Here is a 26,328-nt window from a genome sequence, read left to right as displayed (position 1 = left end):
AATCTCAGCTAGGAGGGTGTGTGTGGGGAGGGTGGAATTAGAAGTCGGCACTAGGGCAGGAGAACGCTGCCCTGTAGCTCGCGGGGGATAGAGGTGTTTGGGGGACTGTTTCCACCTTTGTCCAGTTGTTTTTCTTTCTCACGGGGAAGTGTGAACAGAATTTTTTCCTTTGGCTGTGCCTCGCAGCACATGGGATCTTCATTCTCGACCAGGACCGAGGATGGGGCCTGTGCCCCCTGCAGTGGAAGTGCGGGATCCTCAGCGCTGGGCCCCCAGGGGAGGGCCCAGCCTTGCGTTTTAATCATTTGTTGGCCTTTCTCTTAACTGGCAGGGTCATGGAGAAGGCACCCCCTTTGACACTTTGGTGAATCTTGTAAGAATTTTGAACAGATACTCCTGTCTAAATAGATATTTTCCAATTGGCTGATATGTGAGCACATGGGCTTTATTTTGTCAGGCTCTCCTGCTCCGGGCCGGCAACCCCTGCTGCCGGAGCCGCTGAAGCTCTTCTTCCTCCCAGAGAAGTCAGCTGTCCTCCCAGACCTCAGCCCCTGAGCCTCCCCTGAAGAGGAGGGTGGCTCTGGCGGCCCCAGGCTCGGGCGGGGCCCTCCGCTCCAGCAGCTGCTCCCCGCCCCCGAGTCGGGTTTCTCTGGGCTTCTTGGTGCCCGGGGCCCGCTGCACCTCCCTCTGGCCGGCCGGCTGCCCTGACTGCTGCTGCTTCCTCAGCCGTGTGAGGGCCTCTGCGCTGCCCGAGTGTCCTGGCTGCTGCCTCGGCTCACTGCGGCTCGTGCGTACCTGGGGTGGACTGTGCCTGTCTGTGGGTCTCTCAGACCTGCAGTCCTGGCTCTTCATCAAGGCCCAGTCCAGCCAAACCACGCTGCCAGATGGACTGGTTAAAAGGATCCGCTTTGCTCAGAGGTGTCACCCGTCAGTATTGTTTTACCTGCTGTAAATAGTGTTTTTGTTTTTTTTTTTAATGTTAAACCTTATGCGTTTTTTAAATTTATTTCTTATTGAAGGATAAGTGCTTTACAGAATTTTGCTGTTTTCTGTCAAACCTCAACATGAAGCAAAACCTGATATTTTTAACTTCTTGAAATAAACATAGACAATAACATGTTTATATATTTTAACTATTGCATATAATAGCAAACAAATAAATCAAGCATATATCTAATGACATTCTGAGCTAAAATCAGGGTATATAGTTTTCTGAAATGTTACTGTATGAAGCATGCTAGATTATATACCTAAACTCAGCATTATATACCTAAAAACAGCATTTTGTTTTTTAGCAGATAGAATAATGATGCTCCTGCATGTGCCGGGGCGGGCACTTGGGATTTGTGCTGAAGAGGAGGCTGGGCGCGCTGGGGAGGCAGTGTGCCTGCGCGTGTGTGTTGTAGCCGAGGCTCCCTGCTCTGTTGATGACCCTTCGGGGTTGCTACTGTGAAGTAGCTCTGATTTTCCCAGGGACAGTTCTGTTCTCACTGTGCCTGCTCTAATCCATGTTGTTCGGTTTCCATCGCCTCTTAATTAGGCTCTCTGCTCTGTTCATTGAAGGTTGAATATGTAGTTTCCAGTTTCTGAATGGGTTGATGTTTTTACTGTTTGGGGTTTTCCACTTCTTAAAACTGTGACTGTGTCTTCACTGTACTCCCGTAGGCAGTACAAAGCCATTAAAATCTAAACAGCTTGCTAGGCATTTAAGGCTCTCTGTGATCTGTTCTCCTTGTTTCTCCAGTTCCATTTTCACCTACATTGCTGCAGGAGACGCCCGTCACCTCTGTTCAGTCACCGCTTCCCCTGGAAGAAGCCTGTTGGCCCTCCACGCACGACTCATGGCCCGTCCCTGCAAACCTCCCCAGCTCTCTCTGGGACTAGCTGCCGCTCCGTGTCCGCTCCGGCTCTTGGTTTCCGTAGCCAGTTTATGGTGCACTGTAGTGGTGCAGTGTGCATTAAGCTGGAATGCGTGCTCTTAGGCCAGTATTTTATGCTTGTTTTCTGGGAGCTAAGTGGATGATCCCTTGGAAAAATAGCTATACCCTCTTGTACTTGGAAGAACTTGAATTGGTAAAAAGAGGCTTGTGTCACATGGTTTTAAAATGTTAACTTTGTTTTCCCTGTCCATCTTTTCTTGGTTTTTGTTTTTATTAAAACTATACACCAACATAGTTTAAAGAATCTAATACTTCTTTAAGGTTTGTTTCAAAGGAACACCTGTTCCAGCAACTTTCCCCTCTTTGCTCTCCAGAGGCAGCTGCCTGTGTGCTCAGTCTTGTCTGACTCTGTGTGCCCCCGTGGACGGCGGCCCTCGGGGCTCCTCTGTCCGTGGGACTCACAGCCGAGGACACTGGGGCGGGTCGCCGTGCCTCCTCCAGGGCTCTCCCCAGCCAAGGGTCAGACCCAGTCTCCTGCCTCGGCAGGCAGACTCTGCACTGCTGGGAAGGCCCAGAGGCAGCTATCCACGCTTTTTTGAGTTGGTTGTTTTGCTGTTTACCTCCCTGTTTTTAGGTTGCTGTTTAGTTGGTAAGTAGAGTCTCTTTGCGACCCCATGGACTGTAGCCCACCAGGCTCCTCTGTCCATGGGGATTCTCTGGGCAAAGAAGACTAGAGCTGGTTGCCATTTCCTTCTCCAGGGGATCTTCCCAACCAGGGATGGAATTCAGGTCTCCAGCTTGGACAGATAGATGTGTCCACTGCGTAATGGTTACTACACTAGGCTCGGGTAGCATCCACCACCGCACAGAGGAGCGAGAACCTTCAGAGGCTGCCCTCCAGCAGCTCTCAGCTGTACAGAGCTGGCAACCACGGTTGCCCTGCTGTCCGTGACGCCCTGTGGCTCGTTTACTGTTGAGGTCTGTGCTGCCGGACCACCTTCACCCGTACGCCCCCCACCGCCATCTTCTCCCAGTGGCTTCATCTTAGCCGTGTTCTTCTTTGCTGGGTGCAGCATCTTCTGTGTCTCTGGATGTTGGTGGTCAGTTTACTCTGGGCTTTGTGATTTTTCTGTTCTCTGGTTGTCCCTCTCCCTGTCTGTCTTGCTTTTTGTTGGCCGTGTTGGAGGAGCCTGCCTCGGTCACAGTTCCTGAGGCGAGCCCTGGGGTCAGTGATGGGGGTCCTCCTGGGCCATCTGTGCTCCCCTGGTGCCAGGGAGGAGGGTTGGGGTCTCCGGGGCACCCAGGGTGTGTGGACGCCCTCGGCTAGGCTACGACCCGGCTTCAGAGCACCCTCAGTTTTAACCTCTCCAGAATGTGGACCCCCAGCTCGTGGGGCTTCTGTCCCGTGTGACAGATGACCGCAGTGTCGGCAGCCCAGAAGAGCACGCGCTTGTTCTGCAGTGAGGGGGCTGCGGTCCAGGCCCAGCTCTGCCCTGACTCAGAGGCGGGGGAGAGCTGGCTACTGCTGCTGTGGGGGTGGCCTGCGGGTCGGCTGAGCGTCGGTCTCAGGCGCTGGCACATGCGGCCTGGGCCTGTGGGGTGACCGTCTGGGCGGGGACGGCGCTGCCCGGCTCAGCAGCGGCCTCACAGACGGCCCTGGGGTGCGGCTCATGCGTGTGCACTCTGAGCCAGCTCTTCCCACCTCGCCTGACGCTGCCCCAGGCACTCAGACTCCGGGTCTTCAGGGAGTGGACATGGTCTGATAGTCCACATCTCTGGGGTCATTGGGCATGACGTGAACTCTCTTGTGACAGCGTGTAGGAATCAGTCCTGGATGGCACATCCTTGACCACTGGTCTGTTCGCCTTCCAGCTTCCCCTTGTTATCGTCTCCTTTCCTGTCTGTCCCATCTTTGTAGGTTTTTGCCTTTTTGGAAAATCTCCTTGCTCTTGTGCAGGTGGCGCCTGGAGGAGGAGCCTCCAGCGCACGTGTTCACGCTGCCATCTTCACGCATGTGCTCCGAGACGGTCATTTCCCTCCTCTGTCCAGTATTCACGCTAGGTCTGGGTGTTTCATTTTCCACGTTTGTCTCTGAGTCTTCAGCCTTCCTTTCCAGCCACATGCTGGGCGCTCAGCTGCGTCGTGCTCTGAGCCCTGGGCTTGCAGCAGATGTCTCCTTTGCCCTTCATCAGAACTTCTCTTGCCTTTTGATCTTTTCTCTAAAACTTCATCCTGGGTAGGCATGTCTTTCAGTAGTTAGTTCTCTGAAAGTTTATCCCATGTAAAATTGGAAGTCCCCAGCTGACATTTTTGTTAGGACCCTTTTCTGTTCGGGGAGAATGCCCTTCGGTGTTGAATGACTGATGTTAGCATGCGGTACATGTGTGTGCGCTGCTTGTGGCGATTTGGGAGCCAGAATGGTGGCTGGCCAGCGGCCCCGGGGAGAGCCCTGGGTCTGCTCACCAGCCCCAGCACTGGCCGCACGCACCTCTGGCAGCTGTGAGATGTCACATGTGGACACCACACCTGGGCGGCCTCCGCAGCTGCTGCAGCACCTGACCCCGAGAAAACTGCTGTCTCTGTGCTCAGCCAGGAGGGTGGGTGTAGGCAGCAGGACGGATCCGGCGATGAGATTCTGCAATGAGAAAGGAGCCGGAGGCCCCCCCAGCCCTGTCTTGGACGTGTAGGGCGCATCCTCGCTCATGCAGTCTCTCAGCCCTTCGCAGATATCAGCAGCCTTCCCCCGTTCCCCCTGACCAGCTGGGACCCAGAAAGAAGCCGGCACCTCCCCCAGTGCAGTAGATAGCTCTGCTCGCCTGCTACCCTGTGATCTCCTGGTGGCTCTGAGTGGCAGTGCAGAGGGAGAGAACGGAAGGCCTCAGAGGCCCGCTTCCCAGAGCCGCGCAGGGGGACCTTGTGCCCCAGGCGGGGCTGCCCTGCGTCTCGTCGCAGGTCGCTTCAGTGCTTGCCAGCCCCCCGGGGCCGCCCGAAGCCGGAGTGGATCTGAGCTCCTGGGATCAAACTCACTTCTCAGCTGCAAAAATAGGTGTCATGTGTTAATACACCTGCTTTTTAGTGTTTTGGGTTTTTTTTTCTATTTCCACCTGAAGAATTGTGTTTCTTTTTTCTCTTTGCAGTTAGGAGCATAACATTTAGACTGTTATTCAGTTGAACTGATGCTCGTTTCTCCAAACCATCTTCGGTTTTCTTTAAACTGGGGATTCTTACCATTTGTGGACTTGTCACATTGTTTGCAAAACCCCCTGTCCTCCACAAGAAGTATGTACTGTGTGGGGTGTATGTATTTTCAGTTAATTCATTTCTGCAAATAAAGTGAATCAGTTTTTTAAGAAATTTTAATAATACCTCTTAGCAGATCACAAGATTTTCTTGTTCCTGTTTAATTCCAGTCTCCATCCAAATGTGGAAGAGAAATGAGATAATTAGGTAGCAGAGGCAGACTGGTAAGTGTGATTAAATGAAAGTGGTGTGAGTCTGGAGGCAGGTGATTTTATTAGAAGCTCTATGGATTATAGTGGAAAGAAAATACATAGTAGGAAACATATTTTAGCAGGAAAGCCTAGACTGCATTTTCCAGAGCTGGGACTTTCCCCTTTAGGACTCCGTCATTCAGGCACATTGCTTCACCTCTGGAATCTGTTTCCTGATCTTTAAAATGGAGGTAATATGACTTTTCCTGATACAAAAGATTTCGGTGAGGATCAGAGAATTCAAAGTTTATGGAAGAACTGTGGAAATGGTATGTTCCTCCGCAAATGTTGGGTGTTGTTCTGCTTTTGATTTCTGTTGGTTCTTGGAATGATATTTTAAATGTGCATATGTTAGGTCAGAACACACTGCTCCCTAATAAATCCTGGAGAATTGAATTCAAAGTTTATTTCGCTTATTATACTTGGAGAAATTGTTGTCTACTTTATTGAGGCATAACATTACATAAAATTAAATTCACCTGCTTCCAAGTCTTCCATGTTTTGGACTCTTCAGCTGAATTGAGTGTTTAGATAGGTGTTTAGGTGACGTGAGCAGATCGTCTTAAGTGACAGTCGGTGTTTTTAACGTGTCTGCTGAGTGGCCTGTCAGGTCCCCCTGCCTTGATTTGAAAAGGATTTGCTTCCTGCTCTTGGAGCCTCCTTGGTTCACACTGAGCCTTCTCTCTGCTCCACACGGCAGGTACAGGGTAGGGAAGGCAGCTGGAAGGAGCCCCGGGCTGAATGGGGAGAGTCCCAGGCTTCCCCAGGCTCCGTGCTGAGCGTCAGGAGGCCTCATCACAGGGCTGGAGGTGGCAGCAGCCACAGTCACTTCCTGTGAAAGACCGTTCCACGTCGTCACCCACAGATGCAGTGAGTCGGGGTCCCCAAGGAAAACGTATTTGGGTTTTGGCACAGGAATGAACTTGTCAGAACCTCTTCTCCACCCCTTGGTGACTGTTCCAAACCACAGTCTATGAAACTGGGCTTCCGTAGCCCAGATTGAGTACCCCCACCCCCTGAATGCTGAACGCGCTGGTTCTCTCCTCAGAAACCCTGTTTACCTGGGGTCACCACGTTACTCACCTTCTCTGATGCTTTCTCTCTTACTCAGTGGGTTTGATTCCATTCCGTCTACTCTTTCTAAAATGGTAACACACGTTATTATGAAAGTTACACGATTGTTTTTTTAAATCCCAGTGATTTAGATCTGTTTGAATCAGGAGAAGGTAAATCCCCTGCCTCATCCTTCAGGTATAACTACTGTTATAGTTTGGCTGTATGGTGTGTCTTACAAAAATGAGATTGTTTTAGACACTGTTACAGAACCTGCTTTTTCAGTTAACACTACACTGGGTTTCTTTCAGTCGTGTGCAGGATGCGTGCTTCCTCTCATTTAAGAGCTGCGGGGTGTACCTTTATACGGTTGGACCATGCTGTCTCTAACCTCTCTCCTAGTGATAATTTAGTTCATTACAAATATTTTTCTATCATACATAAGGTTCTTATAAATATCCTGATACTATGGCCATGTGCACGTGTCCAATCATTCCTTAGGTGAATTTCTGAGAAGCAGGATTTCTGTGTCAGAGGGTATCCTGGGTTTACATTCGAACATGTTGCATCTAATCACAGTCTGAAAGGACTGCTGGTTCCCTGTCCCACGACAGTGGGAGAGAGGGCCTGTTCCTCATGCAGTTAACACGGAAGACTGTCAGTCGTTTGAGTTCTTGCCAGTCCTTACAGGTTAAAAGGTGCCTCGTGTTTAATTTGCATTTCCTTGAGTCTAAATAAGATTGAGAATCTGTTTATTGGCCACGTGGGTTTCTTTTGAGACGTGCCTGTGCACTCTCAACGTTTTCCCAGAGTCGAGGTACTCGCCCTGTGTCTTGCACTGTGGCTCTGCGCACCGCCCTCTGATGAACTCTTCATGACTTCTTTGTCTGGAGGGTCTTCAGTTTTTCTGTCACGACATCTGTTTGTCTTTCCCTGCGTAACTTCGTTGGTGTTTCAGCTTTGGTTCCCCACGAAGGAGACCCTGGAGAATTGGAATACAAGCCGTTTCTGTAGTGTTAGGAACGCGGGGAGAGGTGGGAGTCAGCCTGGGAGGGAAGGGCTGTCCACAGCAGGCGAGAGTCTCAGGGGACCCGCCGGGGACGCGTCCCCCCGAGCTGTTAGCCGGTGGTGAGGCGGCCGTCGGAAGGTGTCCCAGCTATTTGTTCCTGCCTGAAGGGCGCAAAACCACCTCCACCACCCGTCAGGGGCCGAGGGCCGGGCCGTGCGATCTCTGCACAGGGTCTCTGCCACGGTCAGACGGCAGCGGGGGAGGGCAGGACCCCCTGTACAAAGGCCCTGGCTTGGGGAGTCCCGCAGGCTGCCCCTGGTCCACACTCAGAGGGGTGGGAACCAGACGCCTGCGGGAGGAGTGTCCGCGGGTCTGTGCGGTGAGCTCGCTGCAGGGGGTGTCCGCCGCACCCCGCCTGTAACAGTCACGGGGAGGAATGCTGGCTGCAGGGGGCTGACCCGGACGAGGCGCCGGCGGCCCCTGTGCAGGGCTTGGCCTGACATGTCCCCACCCTCAGGTAGAAAACCCTCATGCATATTTTCTTCCAGTTCCTGTTCACACTTTTAAGGTTTTGAGGTTCTGTTTGTTTTAAATAGCTGATGAAAGTAAGGGTCAAACACTTGTTCTAATGGTTAGCCAGTTGTGTTAATATGATTTTAAAATAATTTCCCCAGCAGTTGTCAAGTTTTTAAAAAAGTTTCAGGACCTCGTTATACCTTTAAAAATTATTATAAGCAAGAGCTTTTGTTTATATGGCCAATAATTATGGATTTTTATTGCATTCAAGATTAGAGCTGAAACATTTAAAAAAAATAGTTCATTTAGAAATAACATAGGACATGTTAGCATGTAACTCTTGATTTTCTAAATCCAAAAAACCTAGATGAGTGGCACTGTTTTACATATTTGCAGATTCCTCCAGTGTCAGACTCAAGGAAATAGCTGGGTTATTCTCTGCTTCTGCACTGACTGTCCTCGGATCAGCCTCTCGGGAAAGCCTGGCGGTGCAGAGGGGAGGAGGCAGATGGTGGTTCAGGGCTGCAGATGGTGCTGACCTGTGGGGACTCGGGACACTGCTCGTCTCGTCTTTCCCTGGTGGTGTCAGAGCCGGCTCGAGCTGAAGGCGCGTGTGTCCTCCAGATCCCCCTGGGTTTGTGCTGAGGGAGGCGGTAGGGGCTAGACTGAGGACGCGCAGCACCTGTGTGGGGCGTTTCCTCAGAGCCTGGGCGGCGCGGGAGGAGAGGAAGCGGGAGCCTGGCCGGTGAGCCGGTGCGGGCCTGCAGTCTCAGATCCCCTCTGTGTGGATCAACCACAGACGATCCAAACTGGAATACGTTCAAGGGCAGTGAAAAATTTTAATTATTAAATAAAAGCTTTATCAAACAATACAATTAAAATAATTGTAGAATGCACCCCACATGGTAAGTGACCCAGAAAGTCCGCTGCCGCAAGACAGTTGAGGCAGGTCTTCGTTGACTCTGGACAGGCGAGGGTGGGCCTTGGGCCCCCTGCCCACGGCGCCCTGCTCGCCCGCCTGCAGCGTGGAGGCGGCGCAGACGGCTGGTGTGAGTGGCAGGGAACCTCAGTGAGGGCTCTGTAGCCAGAGTGTGTTCTAGAGTCTTCTCTTGGAACTGAGTAGAGCTCAGGAAGTTCTTTTTTGAGAATGTTGGTATCCTGCAAGTAAGTAGCTTCTCCCTGTGGCCCTGAATGTGGGAGGGTCAGCACTGAATGTGTGGAGGGTGCACATATTAAGAGGTGTGCCTTACCCCCCACCCCACCCCCCCGAACTCTATAAACAGGAGGCTCTGTCTCCACCAGCTGCTTCTCACTGACTTGCAGGACGGTTATTGTCTCCGTGGACAAGCTGGCTGTGCTCAGCTAGCCCGGGGAGAGCCCAACTAGCCATTCATTTCTAGTTACAGTAGCCCCTGAACAGTGCAGGGATTGGGGTCCCAAGTGCACCTTAGGACTCCTCCCAAAACTTCTAACAGCCTGCTGTTGACCGGAATCCTTACCGATAACAACCATCGATTAACATATATTTTGTATACTGTATGTATGCTCAGTCATACATATAATACATATATACATATAAGTTTCTCAGTCATGTCTGACTCTTCGCGACCCTCTGGACTGTAGCCCGCCAGGCTCCTCTGTCCACGGGATTCTCTAGGGAAGAACACTGGAGTGGGTTGCCATTTCCTCCTCCAGGGGATCTTCCTGATCCAGAGATTGAACCCACGTCCCTTACATTTTCCAGCATTGACAGGGGAGTTCTTAACCACTAGCGCCTGGGAAGCCCATTGTATATATACCTACATTTGTTTTATGCCTTCATAACATACCTGTTTCTTAATTTTTTTATATTTCTAGGCTATGCAATTAGGCTGTGAGTTTTTTCAGATTGTTAGAGATCCTCCCAAAATTTCTATTGTATCTATTGGAAAATAGATTCCAATGTATCTATTGGAAAAAATCGATGGGTAAGTGGGTCCCCACAGTTGACACTCCTGTGGTTCAGGGGTCGGGAGTCCTCCCTGGAAGAGCAGGTTTATAGATGCTGCTATAAACGCTGCGCCTGAAAACGCAGGACTCAGCCAGACTCCATGCTGATGCCCTGGCTCTGGCTCCTTAGTGGGAACAGAGGGGTAATGCCTGAGTGCCTGACCTGCCCAGACCATTTCTCTTATTTCTCTGGGAAAAACAAAAAAATTAGAATTGTTCTAAATCAGGCTTGTCTGGTTCCTGCAGCAAAGAGCTATTGTCTGGTCCAGCTTAATCCTGAATTGCTACCTGTTCAACACCGTATAGGACACCGTATAGGAACGTGGCCTCTGAGACACGGGGCGTGCCAATCTTTTAATTCTCTGTAATCCTTCCAATGTTCCCCTCCCGCCCCCCCCCCCCCCCCCAGCCCCGCAACGTGCTTTTTTTAGGCCCTTTGTTTGGGACTAGTTTGTCATTTCACGTGCTCGCTGCCTACCCTCACTCTTTACTCAGTAGTTCAGAGGTTAATGCCCGATTCCGGGCTCAGTTAACTAAAAACTCTCTTTGGACTCAGCCACCCCTGAGGACCATAATTTCTTAGGTCTGCAATTAATTCTTTTCAGTATCTGTGCTGGAGTCTCTTTCAAATTGTCTTAAACTAGTTTTCTTTTAAAAATTGTGTCCTTACTAGATGTCTCTCTAATTTTTTTCAATATTGGAATGGGAATTTCCAGAAGGACTGGATTGTTTCTTTTTCCTAAAGCAGTAACATGTAAGATAAAACTACAGCTGGTGGCTAGTTGGGCAAGATTGAGCTTTTGTGGGGTTTTGTTATTTCATCTAACTTGGAAACATTGTCATATGATCCTGAAGAGTGGTACATATTTAGACCAGCTAATTCAATGTTAATTGCTATCAGGCCTACAAACCTGTACAGTATGTGGGAAATTACTCTCTAGAGACCTAGAGTCTGATGTGAGAGAGGTTGTGCACCCACATAGCTTGTAGCAGTTTAAGTAATCCACAGACAAGTCTTTTCTGATTGGAAACACGTTTCAGAAATGAGCTCTCCAGCTTCCACAGGCCTCAGGTCAGCCCCATGCTTCGTGTAGAGCGTGTCATGAGTGCCTGTGACAGGCTGTCTGCCCTCCTGCAGAAGACAGGAGGTCTCTGTCCTCTGCTGGTGCAGCCAGCCTTGGGGGCTTTGTGGGAAGGCCCCTCCCCTGGTGGACGTGGACTGTGTTGTTTTCCGTGTACGTCTGTCTGAGTTGGTTCGCCTTCCTGTGTGGGACAGTGTGCCCCCTGCTGGGACTCGCTGTTCCAGAGTGACTGCCTGGGTACACAGACGTGAGCTCCTGCGTGGACCCCGCTCTTCTGGGCAGTCCTTCAGGTGGGCCCTTGGTCTGGAAGCTCCTCCCGAGGGACGGTGCACACCATGCAGCCCCGCCGTGTCTGCCCGCGAGGAGCTCAGCCGGGTGCCCTGCGTCTCGACCGTTACTGTTTTCTGCCGGGGCACCAGAACAGCATGGATTTGGGGTCTGTCTTTAAAATATTCCTCTGGATGTGTTCAGTAGCTGTCACCAAGAAGGTTGCTTTCATTCCCTGGACTGATGTGTATTGGGCAGTGATTGTGGGGGACGAGGAGTCCCTCTGGTCAATTGAGAAAAGATTCCTGCTATTCTCTCATATTCATCTTGACTTTCTTAGCAAAAGAGTATATTAAGAATGGACTTTGAGTCGTATGTTTGTAGGGAACATAGATTTGATTGCAGGTCTCTTCCTGTAAGCACTTTCTCAGTTCTGTGTTTGATTATTGATTTTACAGACTGAACAGAGTTAAGCATCACCAGGGTTGATAGTTGTTTTTTACTGCCAAGTACAGGTGGAGGAGAGACCTAGGTAACACAACTGGTCCTTTGAATCTGTTACAGATGATTGGAAAGTGGAGTTGATAAGCGTTGCCATTTGTGTCCTCCACAGCTGCCTTCTCAGACTGATGTGCTCAGACATCGTTTGGGGACTGTGTTAAGATGCAGATTCTAATGCCATAGGTCTGGGGTGGAGCCTCAGAGTCTGCTTTTCTAACAAACAGCCAGGGGATACTGATGTTGCTTTTGTTCAGGGACCACATTTTGAGTAGCTGGGGTCTATAGAACACTGGGGTGTGTGTAAATCTACATTTTTTGGGCTGGGGGGGTGCACCTTTTGGGATCTCAATTCTCCAACCAGAAATGGAACCCAGGCTGTGGCAGTGAAAGCAGCAAATCCTAACCACTAGACCGCCAGGGAACTCCTGCAAGTCCAGCGTTCAATGGTAACAGCATCTGGATCGCATTTCGCCTGCTTTCTGTGTGCAAGGCACCACGCAGCAGAACAGCGATCGGGGATGGTGGTGGCATCTGACAGCGCGTGGGGCTGCAGACGGATGCGGTTCTCTTTCCCACTGACGTGCACGCTCCCGTCCCAGCTGCGATGTGCAGAAACCTGCTCAGACGGAGCGTCACCCAGAGAGAGCTCGGCTCCAAGGCTCCTGTGGTGTGGGCTTCGGGGCATCTGTGACGGCAGCCGTATCCAGGACACGGTATACAGGACTCGTTGCTCTGTCAGGGAAGAGGAGAAGAGACAGGGACGAGCCCGTCCAGTCTTGGAGTTTCCTGGGGGTGTGGTTGCCCCGGGTCACCGTCCTGTGGGACGACACCGGGATCCGTGGGGACTTCTGGGAAGAACGAGCCGCGTGTCCCCGGCCCCTCCTGACAGCCTGCCCCGTGTCCCCCTCACGCCCTGCTGCCTGGACGCCTGTCTGCTGCACGATGGTTGACTCTCTGTCCCCCTAGCCTCACATCCCTCACTGTTTCCTAGGGTGTGAGACCAGATAACTAAGTCTTTCAGGATTATGTCTAAAATAGCATCTCAATTAGGGATTTCTGTGTTTGTAAGCAGGGATCATCTCTCCCAATAAAAATTCTAAAAATTGATTGTAATATTTGCCTTGCTTTCAGGATGCTGTTTGTAAGAAAATAGTGATACCTTTTGAAAACTGAAGTGCAACGTTGATTTCTTAACTGTCAAAGTAGAAGAATCTGTAATAAATTAATACTGAGTGTGGGCATGGGTGAGGACCAAGAAAAACATCTTAAAGTGAAAGTAAAATTTTGTTCCATTTGAAATGAAGTTTAAACATTCACATGTGTGGTTTTCTTGGAAAAGTCGATCCAGAGAGCACATCAGATTCTGTAGTAAGGCTGCTCTGATGACAGGTTTCAAAAATTGGTTCTATTCATTTCTTAGGATTACACCTTAAATGACGTGTATTGGTAAGGTCTGCACTGTTCACATTAGGACCGTATGTGTTACACGGAAGTTACGTCAACTGATCGCCTTTGCTGTGTGGCTCCCAGGTCCGCGCTGGTGAGGTGTGGGCCTGTGGCTGCGCTGCCCTGCGCCTCGGGAAGGCGGGGGTCCTGCGCGCCCCCGTCTGTGCCCTGATGGATCCGTGTGACCTCAGAAACCACTGCAGAAATGAGAAAGCTGCGTCAAACGGAGAGTTCCTCTCGCTTTTCTGGCAGTGTGTCTGTTGCTGTCTGCGCGCCGGGCTGCAGGGCGCGGGCTCCCATGGTGCAGTGCCTCGGCTCGGGCGCTGTTGGTCCTGGGCGCTGGGGCGCGGGCTCCGTCATCGTGGCCTCGGGCTTGGTTGCTCCGCAGCATGTGGGGTCTCTGAGTCAGGGATTGAACCTGTGTCTCCTGCACCGACAGCTGGATTCTTTACCACTGAGCCACCAGGGAAGCCCTAAAGCTGTGTTTACTTTGACCAGAAGGGGAAAAAACAGAATTTAGGTCACAGTTCTTTCCTTTGGTCTTGTGTAAGAGTTTATACGAAACAAAAACTATTACACTTTTGTCTTTCCCTGGCCACGTTGCATGGTTTGCAGGGTCTTAGTACCTCAATCAGAGGTTGAAGCTGGGCCCTTGGCAGTGAAATCAAGGAGTCCTGACCACTGGACCTCCAGGGAGTTACCTTGCGCGTTTATTTTGAAAAGTGTTTGTGTTACAGATAAACCTGAGTTTAACAGAATCTGAAAGGCAGAGTCTCAGCCACTTGCGGAGATTGCAGTCACCAAGTAGGGACGCATGTTGTGGTGATTTTCCTGTCTTCCCTTAATCCCTTAAATTCAACCTCCCATTTCCCAGTTCAGAACTCATCCCTTCTAAGGCCTTAGACTGATTTGTATACTTGAATTGGTGTTCAAAACTGGGGTTACATTTTTTATTGTGCAACCGAAACTGTCTTCTGTTACAGGGAGGGGACGGGAGGCTGGTGAAGGCGTGTGCTGTCCTGAGGAGGTAAACCAGTCAGTCATTTTATGGAGGAAGGGGGTGGGTGGAGCATTCGGGGACACTTCCCCTGAACAGTCTCACTTTCTGAGAGCTGGAAGCGTCCGCCCTCAAATTTTGCCATGGGTCTGTCTACTCACCGCCTTCTAGACCAGTAGGATCCTTTTTCTAGAAAGTGAGAGTTAGAAAGAGGGAAAAAGGCAAAAAGTATTACAGGCCCCTTACCATAATTTTTGCTCTGTGATCAAGAAAATGCACATGATAGAAAGCTGTGACTTCACTCAGTAACAGGCAGTGTTGCTTGGTCTTCCCAGCAGATTCTCAGACGCTTCACAGTAATTCCCAAGCCCCTGGTTGAGGACCCACAGGTTAGGCATCTATGCTGTTGAGTCTTTTCCAAAGCTCCTGTTTATGCTTCGTGATTTCAACTACTGTTAATACTACCTCACTTAGACTGTTTTTCTTATAACCCACCTTCATTCTACATTTTCTTAGTATAGAGACAAAGTTAATTAAACAGTTGCTCTTCCCATATACGTCCGGCTTATGTTACATACTTGAAACTCTGTAAGATATTGATTAGGCTGCACCAGTCTTAGTTGCAGCATGTGGGATCTAGTTCCCTGACCAGGGATCGAACCCAGGTCCCCTGAGTTGAGCGAATGGAGTCTTAACCACTGGACCACCAGGGAAGCCCTCAAACTCTGTCTCTCCATACATTTTTCTGAACTGTCAGAAGAGTTTACACCCAAACCGAAAGCTGCTTACAAACAGGCAGCAGTCTTTATTTGAATTTCTAGCTGTATCACAGGTGACAAGCTGTGAACTGTTGATGCTTACGTTCTGGACGGTTGTCGTCCTCCTAGTGACCTGTACCGGGGGGTCCCAGATGGAAAGCACCTGCTCTGAGGTCACCAGAAGAGCTCTTTAAATATGTAGAGTCTTGGTTCCCCTTCTGGATGGGCTAAGCTCAACAGTAGCCCTGGCATGAAGGTCAGGAATCTGTCATTTTTAAAGTTCTGCAGATGGTTGTGGTGATGAAATTTACAAGCCACCAATTTTCTTTCCAGTCATAAAATCTGCTTGTAGTGGCATGTTGTTAGACCACTGTGCTTCTATCTTTTTTCTCTATTAAGGTCCCAGCAGGATTGGGCCTTTGCCAGCATATTCCCACCAGCGTGGGACTAACTGACTTTATCGTTATTTTTTTCTCGGTCTCTTAGCACCACTAAGCTGACTGTGAGGAAAACAGTATGGCTACTTACGCACCTGGAGAAGGACCTTCCCACCCCAGGATTCTTGCCTGGGAAATCCCCTGGACAGAGGAGCCTGGGGGCTGCAGCCCACGGGCCACGGAGGCGGGTAGACCGAGCGAGCAGCTGGCACGGCAGTGCTTTGGGCGGCCTTGCTTCTGCTCGTGCCTCTCATCTGTGAGAAGGGGTTTACAGTGAATGCCCCCTTTCGCCTTCACGTCTTAGATATTGTGAACTTGATAAGAGAGGGTGGTTTGTCTTCTTAGCTGCTGCCTCTGTGTCAGTGTCCTCTCCATCTGCTTAGACAGGGGTCATCACTGCGCCAGCCAGGATCTGTAGACTTTCTGCAAACCTGTAGGCAGGCGGCCAACTTAAGACGCCTGAGGACCAGTGCTCATCTCAGGATATGGAGCAGCGGTCAGTCGTAGCCCTTCCCGCGGAGGGGTTACCACGTGTCTCCAGAGAGTGCGCCGGCCAAGGGCACTCCTTGCATCCCAGCTTGTGATGGCTGTGGTCAGACATCTTGCAGAATCGGAAGTCATCTTTTCTTTTTTTAAACTCAAAGATGGTGTCTGCATATATGTGTGACTTAATCTTAGAGATGGTGTTAACTAAACAGTCTATTTTTCCATGCGTGTCCAGTGTAAAACAGGTTTTTAATAGTTCTTGGGACTGTCCACCACAGGGAAGCACGATGGGGCCATCCTGTGTGCGCCAGTGGTCCTCCTCAGGCCGTTAGTAACGGAGGTGACCGCTGCCGTTGAAGGAGCGATCGCTGTGGACCTGTTGCTCTGCAGAGGTAGTCAGCAGCACCGCCTTCCCGGGAGTGCTGAGTTCTCAGAATGTTGCCGTGAGGTGGGGAGTCTAAGCTGGTAACTTGCTCAAGGTCACCCAGCTCATAAGTGCCCAGTTCAGGGTCTGGACTCTGCCGTTTGACCAGGTGGGCCCTGACCCTCCCCACGGCGCCCTGTCCTTGGTCCCGGTTTGCTCCTTTCTTTAAGGCCGCACCGTGCTTTCTTCCCCAGCTTCTTTCTTTTCTTTCACAAGCGTGTTTCCCTAGCCTCTGTTACTCCTGTGTCTTCTCCAAACTCCAGTTCAGTTCAGTCGCTCAGTCGTGTGCAACTCTTTCTGACCCCATGGACTGCAGCACGCCAGGCCTCCCTGTCCATCACCAGCTCCCGGAGTTCACCCAAACCCATGTCCATCAAGTCGGTGATGCCATCCAACCATCTCATCCTCTGTCGTCCCCTTCACCTCCTGCCCTCAATCCCTCCCAGCATCAGGGTCTTTTCAAATGAGTCAGCTCTTCGCATCAGGTGGCCAAAGTATTGGAGTTTCAGCTTCAACATCAGTCCTTCCAATGAACACCCAGGACTGATCTCCTTTAGGTTGGATCTCCTTGCAGTCCAAGGGACTCCCAAGAGTCTTCTCCAACACCACAGTTCAAAAGCATCAGTTCTTCGGTGCTCAGCCTTCTTTATAGTCCAACTCTGACATCCATACATGACCATTGGAAAAACCATAGCCTTGACGAGATGGACTTTTGTTGGCAAAGTAATGTCTCTGCTTTTTAAGATGCTGTCTATGTTGGTCATAACTTTCCTTCCAAGGAGTAAGCGTCTTTTAATTCCATGGCTGCAATCACCATCTGCAGTGATTTTGGAGCCCAGAAAAATAAAGTCAGCCACTGTTTCCACTGTTTCCCCATCTATTTGCCATGAAGTGATGGGACCAGATGCCATGATGTTAGTTGTCTGAATGTTGAGCTTTAAGCCAACTTTTTTACTCTGCTCTTTCACTTTCATCAAGAGGCTTTTTAGTTCTTCACTTTCTGCCATAAGGTTGCTGTCATCTGCATATCTGAGGTTATTGATATTTCTCCTGGCAGTCTTGATTCCCGCTTGTGCTTCCTCCAGCCCAGCGTTTCTCATGATGTACTCTGCATAGAAGTGAAATAAGCAGGGTGACAGTATACAGACTTGACGTGCTCCTTTTCTCTATTTGGAACCAGTCTGTTGTTCCATGTCCAGTTCTAACTGTTGCTTCCTGACCTGCATACAGGTTTCTCAAGAGACAGGTAAGGTGGTCTGCTGTTCCCATCTCTTTCAGAATTTTACACAGTTTATTGTGATCCACACAGTCAAAAGCTTTGGCATAGTCAATAAAGCAGAAATAGATGTTTTTCTGGAACTCTCTTGCTTTTTCTATGATCCAGCGGATGTTGGCAATTTGATCTCTGGTTCCTCTGCCTTTTCTAAAACCAGCTTGAACATCTGGAAGCTCACGGTTCATGTATTGCTGAAGCCTGGGTTGGAGAATTTTGAGCATTACTTTACTAGCGTGTGAGATGAGTGCAATTGTGCGGTAGTCTGAGCATTCCTTGGCATTGCCTTTCTTTGGGATTGGAATGAAAACTGACCTTTCCCAGTCCTGTGGCCACTGAGGAGTTTTCCAAATTTGCTGGCATATTGAGTGCAGCACTTTCACAGCATCATCTTTCAGGGTTTGAAATAGCTCAACTGGAATTCCATCACCTCCACTAGCTTTGTTTGTAGTGATGCTTTCTAAGGCCCACTTGACTTCACATTCCAGGATGTCTGGCTCTAGGTGAGTGATCACACCATCGTGGTTATCTGGGTCGTGAAGATCTTTTTTGTACAGTTCTTCTGTGTATTCTTGCCACCACTTCTTAATATCTTCTGTTAGGTTCATACCATTTCTGTCCTTTATTGAGCCCATCTTTGCATGAAATGTTCCCTTGGTATCTCTACTTTTCTTGAAGAGATCTCTCGTCTTTCCCATTCTGTTGTTTTCCTCTATTTCTTTGCATTGATCACTGAGGAAGGCTTTCTTATCTTTCCTTGCTCTTCTTTGGAACTCTGCATTCAAATGGGAATATCTTTCCTTTTCTCCTTTGCTTTTCCCTTCTCTTCTTTTCACAGCTATTTGTAAGGCCTCCTCAGACAGCCATTTTGCTTTTTTGCATTCTATTTTCTTGGGGATGGTCTTGATCCCTGTCTCCCATACAATGTCATGTACCTCCATCCATAGTTCATCAGGTACTCTATCAGATTTAGTCCCTTAAATCTATTTCTCACTTCCACTGTATAGTCAAACTCCAGACTGAAAGAAACAATCTCCAGTGACTTTGGGGAAAGTATGGGGCAACAAGACGGCTTTCACTTTTCCTTTTCTTCTCATCTCCCTTCCTCTTCATCTGTTTCTCTTAAAAGGAATTGAACCCCGCCTCGAACCAGTTAACAGAGGGCAAGATGAAGACAAGCAGTTCTCATCTTGTTCATTATGGGAACCCCCGGCATTCAGCATCTGCCTGGTGTATGAGCTGTCAGCACGTGTGTGAGTGAACGAGTCCAGTTCACACAGAATGTTTGTCTAAAAGAGTTTTGCCTGCTTTGTAGAAAGTCTTTTGTGTGTTGACTGGATCTGCAAGTCTCCAAGTGAAGAACTTTTTTGGTGTTTGGCTAACACACTTTACTGTCCTCAAAGCAGCAGTTAATAGTTAGGTATGAGACTCTGAAATGAAAACATGCGTGTTAACCCCTCCACAGCGTTGCCCATGTCATCCCTGTGCTGTGGGAAGGTCTTTTACTTCAGGAACCAAACTGACTCCCAAACTCCTCATCTTTTCTAAACACCAGAATGTTACACTTGCTGTTTGGACACCTGTGTTAAGCTTTCGGTTTTTGTTTATTCATGTGCCTGACTAAGAGGTGCTGATCCGACAGGGCCATGGAGAAGGTATCCCGGCGTGACCGCGTGTAACCAGGCGTGCTCTGGTGTGTGGAGGGCTGCTTGTGGAATTGGATTCATGCTGGGACGAAACCGAACGACTTGTAACTGGGTCGTTGTGTCCCCTGCCCGCCCATACATGGTTTATGCTGTTCGGAGAACTGCCATCTGTGGGACTCCTTTCTGTTTAAGATTATGGAGAAACGGGGGGAAGAGCCCCGCATCAGAGGGTCAGAAATGACGCTTTCACCAGAGGTGAGGCGGCTGTGAAGAGCTCTGTGTGCTGAGAGGTGTTTCTCTCTTTTAAGTGCTGCTGCTAGTAGCCAGGACATGGAAGCAACCTGGTTATCCATCAGCAGATGAATGGATAAGAAAGCTGTGGTACATATTACACAATGGAGTATTACTCAGCTGTTAAAAAGAATACATTTGAATCAGTTCTAATGAGGTGGATGAAACTGGAGCCCATTATACAGAGTGAAGTAAGCCAGAAAGATAAACACCAATACAGTATACTAACGCATATATATGGAATTTAGAAAGATGGTAACGATAACCCTGTATGCAAGACTTTCTGTCACAGATGTATAGAACAGACTTTTAAGACTATGGGAGAAGGCGAGGGTGGGATGATCTGAGACATGTATTTTTTTTTTTTTTTTTTTTAATTAGTTGGAGGCTAATTACTTCACAACATTTCAGTGGGTTTTGTCATGAAACATGTGTGAAACAAGTGTGAAACAGATCTCCAGTCCAGGTTGGATGCATGAGACAAGTGCTCAGGGCTGGTGCTCTGGGATGACCCAGAGGGATGGGATGGAGAAGGGGGGTGGGAGGGGGGATCAGGATGGGGAATAATACATGGACACCCATGGCTGATTCATGTCAGTGTATGGCAAAAACCACTACAGTATTGTAATTAGCGTCCAACTAATATAAATAAATGAAAAAATAAATAAAGTATATCCCACTGAGCACTTAACCAAAAAAAAAAAAAGTGTAGTTTGCGTCTCCTACGGCGCCTGGAGGAGAGGGTTTCTGGCTCCTTCCCAGCCGGTTTGGAGGCTTCGCACCCCTCCCCGTGTTCCTGGCCGGAGGCCCGATGGAGGCCTGCACTCGCGGGTCTGGGAGGCGGGCGCCTGTGCTCTGCAGAGAGTGGCCGGCGCTAACGGGGAGGTGGAGAGCGTTCCGTGCTAACGGGGAGGTGGAGGGCACCCCGCGTTGACGGGGAGGTGGAGGGCGCCCCGCGTTGACGGGAGCGGGCCGAAGCGCCTGCCCTCACGGGGTGCGCCGCCGGGCTCCCTCTCACCGCGGGTGTGTTGCTCCACAGCGCTGGTCCCAAAGGCGACAACATCTACGAGTGGAGGTCCACCATCCTCGGGCCCCCGGGCTCCGTGTACGAGGGCGGCGTGTTCTTCCTCGATATCACGTTCACACCGGAGTACCCCTTCAAGCCTCCAAAGGTAAGGCGCTCCCCTGACTGACGCTGACGTTCAGATATTCCTATGAGAGATGAATCCGGCTTTTTTAAAACGGGGGTTTTCACCACAAAAAGCAGATCCTGACTAATCTCTAAGTACATTTGAACATACATAAAACACGTCTTTGGGTTGACTGCCTCATCTGGCAAAGACCGTTTCTTTTTTCTTTTTTTTTTTTTTTGATGCTTTTTTTTTTTTTTTTTTTTAATTTTTTTTTTTCCAGTGGGTTTTGTCATACATTGATATGAATCAGCCATGGATTTACATGTATTCCCAATCCCGATCCCCCCTCCCACCTCCCTCTCCACCCGATTCCTCTGGGTCTTCCCAGTGCACCAGGCCGGAGCACTTGTCTCGTGCATCCCACCTGGGCTGGTGATCTGTTTCACCAAAAGACCGTTTCTAAGAAAGTGTCTTCCCATGGGGCTTAAAATCCTGCTGTTTATAGTAACACAGCGCCCCGTAAGTAATCTCCTGTTCTCCACTCAAAAGGAAAAGTCTCTAACCGGGTCCCACTCTGCGCACAGGGATAGTGCAGGGGCTGTTAGCGGGGCCCCGGGCGGGGATGACGTGCAGATTCGTGAAGTGCGAGGCAGCTGGAGACACTCCTACCGACAGGCCTCGGGCTCCCCTCCGGGCCTTCAGACCCAGGAGCGGCCCTCCTCCTGGGGGAGCTGCCCAGTCCCTGCCGCGGGCAGTCTCGGGGCCTGCTTCAGAGTCGGGCAGGCGCGGTGCTGGGGAGGGGTGCGGTGCCGCCGCGAGGGCTGGCTGACGGTCCTGTCACATTCAGAAGGTGGTATGGTTACAGGTTAGGTTCGCTCTAGAATGATGCGTGTGTTTCACGAGTGAAAGTTAAGAGACCAGACAAAACAGCCCAGCTCTGTGGCTGATGGTGCTTTGTCTGCTGCTGTGGTCCTTACCCGTTCCTGGCTCCACCCCCGGAACCTGTTAAAGGGAATTCAGTGACGTAGGCCGGCAAGACTGCTGCAGGATCTGATGTGAAGGTCAGAAACGAGCAGAAACAAACCGCATCTGCTGATCCATTTTTCAGCCTTTTAGGTGTGTGATCACTGCTAAGCTGTTTGTCTTCATGTACCCACTGCGATGTTTGAATTAGGTGCTGAAGTTAGCTTTGAGACCATGTAGTTCTACCAGCTAACACAAGAGGTCAGCAAATGACTAGCTATCCAAACTCTAAAACGTTAGGAAAATATTTACATTAAAATTGCTAAAGATGAATTCAAGAAACATACAGGGAACTATATACAGCCTCCTGGGATAAACCATAATGGAAAAGAATATTTAAAATATATATGTGTGTGTTTATGTATATATAATTGAGTCACTTTGCTGAAAAGCATATATAAACACAAAATTGTAAATCAACTATAGTTTAAGAGGAAAAAAAGGAAAAATTGAAGTTACCTTGCTTTTTGTTGGCAATTACTTTTTAAATGAGATTGAAAATCCCTGAGATTGTATCCATGAATACTTTCTAATCTCAATTTTATTAAATAGTCTCTTAACACTCACTGGCCTTTTTAAATTAATCGGTTACTTTATTCACTTTTTTTTTTAACCAATGTCTATTTCTTTAAAAGTTTTAATTAGAGCCATTTAATTGAAAAGGTTTTTTAGTAAAAAGTTTCATTGTTTGCTGTTTAAATTTCATTTAACACTACCTTATTTTTTTAGGTTACATTTCGGACAAGAATCTATCACTGTAATATTAACAGTCAAGGAGTTATTTGCTTGGACATTTTGAAAGATAATTGGAGCCCAGCACTAACCATTTCTAAAGTCCTTCTTTCTATCTGTTCACTTCTCACAGACTGTAATCCTGGTAAGCTTACTGGTTGTTTACCTTGTTTTATTCCTCCCCACTTGGGAAATGGTGGTTTTTTCTATTTAAACTAAGATTTTCTAAACTTCCGATTTTATTTTTGTACAAGCTTTCAAAGGAGAAAAAATTGTTTTTCAAAGAAACTTCTAATCAAGGGTTCCGTCTACTGGTTGAAACACGGAGCCGCTTCACCATTAGTTGATGTCTCTAGGAACAAGGTGTTTTAAACCGCAGACTTCCCATCAGATTGCCTTAGGTTTTTACATCTTTAATCATGCCCTCCTTTATTTACTTTTATTCTGCTTTTGCATATTTCCCATGCAGTTCTCTTGTGAGTGTTGGGTCACCGCCCCTGACCTGCCCTCTGCCTGCAGGTCCACTCAGCAGCTGCCCCTAACTGAACAGTGGTTCCCTGCTATATACTTGGTGATTGCCAGACTGTGGTGGTTTCTGAACCTTCATTTCCTCTTATTTTTTTCTAGATAAGCCAAATACATATTTAATGACTAAAGATTCTGTCTAGGTTTCACAGGAGCACTGCTTAACTGAAAGTGCAGGCTTTGACCTGACAGCTCTGGCTCTTTCTGGGTAAACGGTGTAGACAGTTTTATGTTGCGATGGCCTCGATGGCCTCACTGTGTTCAGGGTGAAGACCCTGGTGCCATCGAGCAGAAGAAGGTCCTGTGAACGGAGCTGGCTGTTCCGGGAGTCGGGGCCAGGAGCCTCCCAGACCCTGACATGGAGGAGCAAACCCTCCAGTGGGGGGTGGCTGTGGGGGAAGGAAAGCCTAGAAGGAAAGGTGTCCAGAATGGTGGACTGGCTTGATCACAACCACCTGTCAGCACTCTTCCAGGCTCTCACTGACCTACTGGCTAAGATTAAACGTCCTTTTCCTTTCCTCAAAGTAATGTCCGTTCTTCTCTTCCAGCCGACCCCTTGGTGGGCAGTATTGCCACTCAGTATATGACCAACAGAGCAGAACATGACAGAATGGCCCGACAGTGGACCAAGCGATACGCTACATAAACCGGGCTCTCACAGCGCTTTACATTGTCTGTCTGTCACAGAGAGAGCTGCTTATGGTTTTGAAGGGGTGGGGGAGGGTGGGCGTTGGTAAAGAGTAGGGTATTTCTATAACAGATATTATTCAGTCTTATTTCCTAAGATTTTGTTGTAACTTAAGGTATCTTGCTACAGTAGACAGAATTGGTAATAGCAACTTTTAAAAACTCGTTAGTTCTGCAATATTAGCTGAAATGCAGTACAGAGAAGAATAGACATTTGGGTTCAGTTGCTTGTAGACTGTAAATTTAAAACAGCTTAATTTCGTACAGGTTACACATGGCCATTTTATGTAAAGTCCTTCCAAGACTACACACTTTTGTTTTGAAAAATTGGAATTTGTTTTCCCTCTTTGGAAGGGAACATTGATATTTAACAGCTTTTAGAGACTGTTATCTCATATATAAAATGGACACATGGCTATGACACCAATATAGAAAATGAGTAGTTATGTATTTTATTTTAAATGCCAATCTACTTTATTGTGAAGAGAGAGAGGTTTGAATCAGGACTTTTGAAAACCTGTAGTAAAATACCTTAAGCTGTTAACTGTCAGGCGTGGAGTGGGAGTTGCTCAGTGGATTGGTTCTATGTTGTGGACTACTTACGTCTGCATTTGTTACTGTGCTAATAAACAATATTAAAACAACCACCAACACTGCCGTATTCATTACTTTCTTTTGCCTTTTTTGGTAGTTTTTCTTCTTGCTAGATCTTTACTGTTAAAACAATCTAGAGGTAATGCAGACTAAACACGTTGGTTTCATTTACCCAGCACCAACTGGGCTTGGTATGTTACTCTTAATTTATCCAACAACCTTGCAGGATAAATACTGAGGTGCCTTAGAAAAGGTTAGATAATCTAAGTCATTTTCTTCCAAAGATAAGAGTTCTGCTACATCTTTTTGAAAGCATTTGCCAATTTGTAGATGCGGTGGTGGAATTAGGTTGGTGCAAAAGTAGCTGCAGTTTTGCAATGTTGAACTTTGCCGTTTGATACTGGAGTACATTAAATGTGGTTATGTTATTCATCATTTTAATGTGCATGTCTCAATTTACTTTTTTTTTTTGCTAATGACTTACTGCTAACAAAATGTTAGACAAAAAATAAAATCAAATAATTCTCTTATTCAATTTCAAAATGGATTGTAAGCAGCAGAGACAACTCGCAACATTAACGACACACTTGGCCCAGGAACTGCTAACAGACAGCGCAGGGGTGGATCAGGAAGTCTTGCAAAGGAGACAAGAGCCATGAAGACAAGGAGCCCAGTGGGCGGCCAGCGGAGGCTGACCACAGCCCACTGAGAGGGTCAGCGAGGCCACTGCTCCACAGCCACACAAGAAATTGCCGAAGAACTCGGTGCTGACCTTTCTGTGGTGATTCGGCACTTGAAACAGACTGGAAAGTTGAAAAAGCTCTGTAAGTGGGTGCCTTATGAGCTGACCGCAAACAGAAACGAACCACTTCTCAATCCTGCGTGACAGGGACGCGCGATGAAAGGTGGATTTCACACAAGTGGCAGCGACCAGCTCAGGGGCTGGGCTGAGAAGACGGTGCAGGGCACCCCCGGGGCCAGACTTGCCCCAGAAAAGCTCCTGGGCGTTGCCCGGTGGGCTCCTGCCGGCCTGACCCACTACAGCTGGCTGAATCCTGGTGAAACCATTCCATCTGAGAAGTACGCTCAGCAAATCAGTGAGATGCACCGAAAACCGCAATGCCTGCGGCCGGCATTGGTCCCGATTCCCTCGACAACACTCACTGCCCGTAACACAACCGTCGCTTCAAAAGTTGAACAAATTGGCCCACAATCTTGCCTCATCCGCGATATTCATCAGAACTCTTCGCCAACCGACTACCACTTCTTCAAGCATCTCAACCACTTTTTGCAGGGAAAACTTTCACAACCATCAGGAGGCAGAAAATGCTTTCCAAGAGTTCATGGAATCCCAAAGCACAGTTTTTTTTTTTTTTTTTTCCATTTATTTTTATTAGTTGGACGAAGCACAGATATTTATGCTACAGGAATAAACAGTTATTTTTTGTTGGGAAAAATGTGTTGATTGTACTGGTTCCTATTTTTATTAATACATCTTTGAGCCTAGTTACAATGATTTAAAATTCACGGTCCAAAGCCACAGTTACATTGGCACCAACCTAATAACAAGGTATTGAATTCAGTTCCCTGTGCCGTACAATAGGTCCTTGTTGGTTACCTATTTTATATATAGGAGTGTCTATCTGTTCATCCTAAACTTTTAATTTATCCCTCCCCACCTCTCCCCCCTGGTAACCATAGTTTGTTTTTGCAGTCTGTGCTTCTGTTTCTGATTTGTAAGTAAGTTCGTTTGTACCTTGTTAGGTTCCACATGTCAGTGATACTAGATTGTCTCTGACTTACTTCACTTAGGGTGATAACCGTCTCTAGGTCCTTTTTTCCTTTGTGTGTGGTCTTTGCCGACCTCGCCATTTCAGAAGAGCCGAGACCTGCTGTTTTTTTTTTGTAGCTTTTCTCTTGATGTGAGTCTGTCTCACGTGGCCTTGTGACTTGATTGAGGTTGTGTACCTTTGGCAGGAACACCCTGGGGGTGATGCTGTCCTTCTCAAGGCACCGTGTCAATTTGTCCCCTTACTGACAACATCTACTTTTTGTCATATTTATTTGCTCTGGGTCTTCACTTACGGC

At 48.4% G+C, this 26,328-nt stretch overlaps 1 protein-coding gene across 2 annotated transcripts in view; it reads left to right on the top strand.

The window, feature by feature from the left end:
- The window catches only part of UBE2E1 (ubiquitin conjugating enzyme E2 E1), a 65,044-nt gene extending 40,747 nt beyond the window's left edge, over positions 1–24,297 (top strand). For both annotated transcript variants that reach the window (XM_061134691.1, XM_061134690.1), the window contains 3 exons: positions 20,586–20,718; positions 22,432–22,579; positions 23,508–24,297. In XM_061134691.1, the coding sequence (XP_060990674.1) occupies positions 20,586–20,718; positions 22,432–22,579; positions 23,508–23,605 (379 nt within the window). In that variant the 3' untranslated portion in view covers positions 23,606–24,297. The remainder of the gene's footprint in view (positions 1–20,585; positions 20,719–22,431; positions 22,580–23,507) is intronic.
- Positions 24,298–26,328: the final 2,031 nt, after the last annotated feature.

The sequence above is a fragment of the Dama dama genome, chromosome 32 (genome assembly GCF_033118175.1).
Source record: "Dama dama isolate Ldn47 chromosome 32, ASM3311817v1, whole genome shotgun sequence".
Classification (NCBI taxonomy): Eukaryota; Metazoa; Chordata; class Mammalia; order Artiodactyla; family Cervidae; genus Dama; species Dama dama.
The sequence above is the reverse complement of the archived record's forward strand: the minus strand, read 5'-3'. Positions and strand labels throughout refer to the sequence as shown.